Source organism: Coffea eugenioides, chromosome 2 (assembly GCF_003713205.1).
Source record: "Coffea eugenioides isolate CCC68of chromosome 2, Ceug_1.0, whole genome shotgun sequence".
In the NCBI taxonomy this organism is placed as follows: domain Eukaryota; kingdom Viridiplantae; phylum Streptophyta; class Magnoliopsida; order Gentianales; family Rubiaceae; genus Coffea; species Coffea eugenioides.
In genome coordinates this window covers 75083806-75086848 of record NC_040036.1, presented here as the reverse complement: position 1 = coordinate 75086848, position 3043 = coordinate 75083806, and the positions used below count along the sequence as shown (strand labels likewise).

The 3043-nt window shown below is 35.1% G+C and overlaps 1 protein-coding gene across 1 annotated transcript; it reads left to right on the top strand.

The window, feature by feature from the left end:
* The first annotated feature begins 550 nt into the window (after positions 1 to 550).
* Positions 551 to 1684, top strand: LOC113760266 (F-box protein CPR1-like). The gene has a single exon (XM_027302822.1). It carries the CDS (start codon positions 551 to 553, stop codon positions 1682 to 1684), a length of 1134 nt encoding a protein of 377 aa, XP_027158623.1.
* Positions 1685 to 3043: the final 1359 nt, after the last annotated feature.

Below are 3043 nucleotides of genomic sequence, written 5' to 3'. Positions count from 1 at the left end.
ATATTATTTACTTACATCACAAATATGATTTTTTTAACACATATTTTTATTTTTTTAATTATATTTTTATTTCAAATATATCATATTACAAAAAATACTATAGTAATTATATAGAATAATATTTCAAATAATTTCCTATCCAAAGATAGCAACTGTTTTCTTTTTCTCTTTGAAAATAGATATTTCTTTCACTATATTTTACATAATCTCTCGTCTTCATTCATTACTTATTTTTTTTCACTCCTCACTCACTTAGTGTCTCTCCTTAACGTTCACGGTTCATATTGATGCCGACCTAACTTGATGACCAAAGTCTGGACACATTCAATTATAACACTTTGCCTTAATCTACTATTCTATGTATAGGAATCTAAGCACATGGAATCCTCCCTTGGCCTCAATAATTGAAAGCTGCCATATGCTTACCTATCAAGGGTTAAATTTACAATATCATTTCGTTTGAGCCAAAAAAGTTCATTCTCCATAATTTGGAGCAACCTGGCTTCTGCAGGACACAGTTGCTAAGGTCCTCTTTCCAAAAATCGCAAGAATGTCAGATTACATTCCGTGCCATTTGCTTGCCAATGTGCTTTTGATGTTACCATGTGATTCTCTGCTACGATCCAGGTGCGTTTCAAAATCATGGCGCGCTTTAATTGATAGCTCAGACTTCATCAAAATGCATCTCCACAGAGCCCACCAAGAAGCAAATTCCTCCAATGGGATCCAAATTATTGGCCTGAAACAAAACACCTTCTACACTTTAAATTTGGATCTTGAAGCTCATAGCTCTAGAACTAGTGGAAGCGCCAAACAGCTCAACTGCCCTTTGGATTACTCTGGCAATGAAGTTCGTTTGATAGGATCTTGCAATAGCCTCCTCTGCTTGAGGTATCCTTACAGACGTGAAATTGTTTTGTGGAATCCATGGATTCAAAAGTCTTGGAAATTACCCTCTTTCCCAGTTGAAAATTCCATGTATGGTCGAGCTCCTTTTCTTCTCGGGTTCGGGTATGACCGCGTGAATGATGACTACAAAGTGCTGAACAGGATTAGCTCTACAAGTCTATTTGATACAGATCGATTGAGCTGGTGTGATGAAGTCTTTGTTTATAGCTTAAAGATGAACACATGGAGAAGGACGGAGCATTTTCTGTTTAAGGTGTCCGACTATGACTGCTATTGCACTGTAGATTGTGTACTTGCCAATGGTGCATTACATTGGCTCATGAAGGAAAGGAGATTGAATGGCGTTAGTTACATCATTTCCTTTGATCTTAGCAGTGAAGAATTCCGGAAATTGCCTTGTCCAAGGTATCTTGAAAATTTTGTTCACCAGAACCTGAGGGTCTTGAATGGATGCCTTTGTCTAGTGCCCTATTATAAAGTAAATGGAAGATATGCTGCTGATTTATGGGTAATGGAAGAGTACGGGGTGGACAAATCTTGGGCCAAGTTAACTTCTGTTACAATGCCTTTAGGTTCGAAATTTCGGAGCTTAACGCCTCTAGCTCTGTCAAAGAACAAGAGGCAATTGCTTTTGCAGATTGACGGAGAAAAGCTCATTCTTCATGATCTTGAAACAAAATGCATTAGTGATTTAGCCATTAGGGGCGATGCGAGTTACTTTCAATCATCATGTACATGTATTGCAAGCCTTGTTAGGCCTTTAGGAACTGATTAGATTTTCAGAATGAGCTGCTTTTATTGCTGTTATGCACAATGTATTCTTAGTTGAAGGTTTTGTTGCTAATGAAAACACCTGTTTCTAGCACATCAAAAGCTGTGTTTAGATGGTATTGTTTCATTTTGCAACCTATAAGTTTAATGTTCAAAAATTTTCAACAAATCTTGATGTTTTATAACAATTGTGCTCACAAGATTCACGAGTACTTTTGCTGAGAAAATTGTACAAGTCTACATTCCGGTTATTTAGACTGTGATAAGAGAATCTCAAAAAAATACCAACAAGTGAAGTTTGTAAGTATATACAATTTGAACCTGCTGGAAAGAATCTAAAGAGCATATTCTTTTATTTTACTGTGAACGTCCTGAGAATTTGCGGTCCTCCCTTAGGAAATAAGCAGTAAAAAATTAAATGAATTGAAGAGGTTGCTGAGAACGCTAAGCTGTAAAAAATTAAATGAATTGAAGAGGTTGTTGGGAACGCATAAATTGTAAAAAAAAATTAATTGTAAACCTTAAGGAACACGAGGAAAGGATCCACCACATGGGTATGGAAGAAAAGTAGCAGAAAATCAACAATTAAGACCTCCCCAAGTTGAAGAGAAGGTAAGTAATGTTTATTAAATTTGGATAAAGACCTCCCCATGTTTATGTTTATTAAATTTGGATAAGACCTCCCCATGTTTATGTTTTTTAAATAATTAGATAAATTATCAATGTCAGAGGAAAATGTTGTCTTTGGGTCTTGCATTATGCGGCGGGATATGCACCTCCTTGTTTGATTAATTTTGACGAACTGCAAAATAGTCACTTTTTTATGCAACTAATTATTTGCTTAATTATTTTCACGAACTTTTGGGTTACTATTTGACTATTTGTTCCGTTATGGACATGGATTTTGCGTCATAATAATATTTTAAATGCTAATATAGGAAAGTGACAGAAAATAAAATCCGTGTAAGGACATAATTTTCATATATGTAAATGTGGAAGAAAGAATCGAAAGAAATTATAAGGGAGCAAAGAATTGGAAGAAAGTAACCAACCAAACTGTGATGAAATAAAGTGCTGGAAATGTCTATGCCATAGTGGTATGCTATTCTATTTCTTTTATTTACTTCAAGAGTACGACATTAAAAAAAAAAGATCGTGGTTTTTTTGTAGGGATGATTGTGAATATATTAGGGGTATGAAATGAAATAGTAAACAGACATGCAAAGATTAGATTTTCAGTTTGTCCAGATGAAATAGTAAACAGTTTTCCTCCACTGATGAGTTTTATTGTGACTTTGTGAGTAAGGCAGTGGGAGAAAATGGTGGATAATCAACACATAAGCCTTCTTTAGGACTTTAAATC

Excerpts from the sequence above, each read along its gene's own strand:
- LOC113760266 (XM_027302822.1), top strand. The coding sequence starts at position 551 with ATGTCAGATTACATTCCGTGCCATTTGCTTGCCAATGTGCTTTTGATG.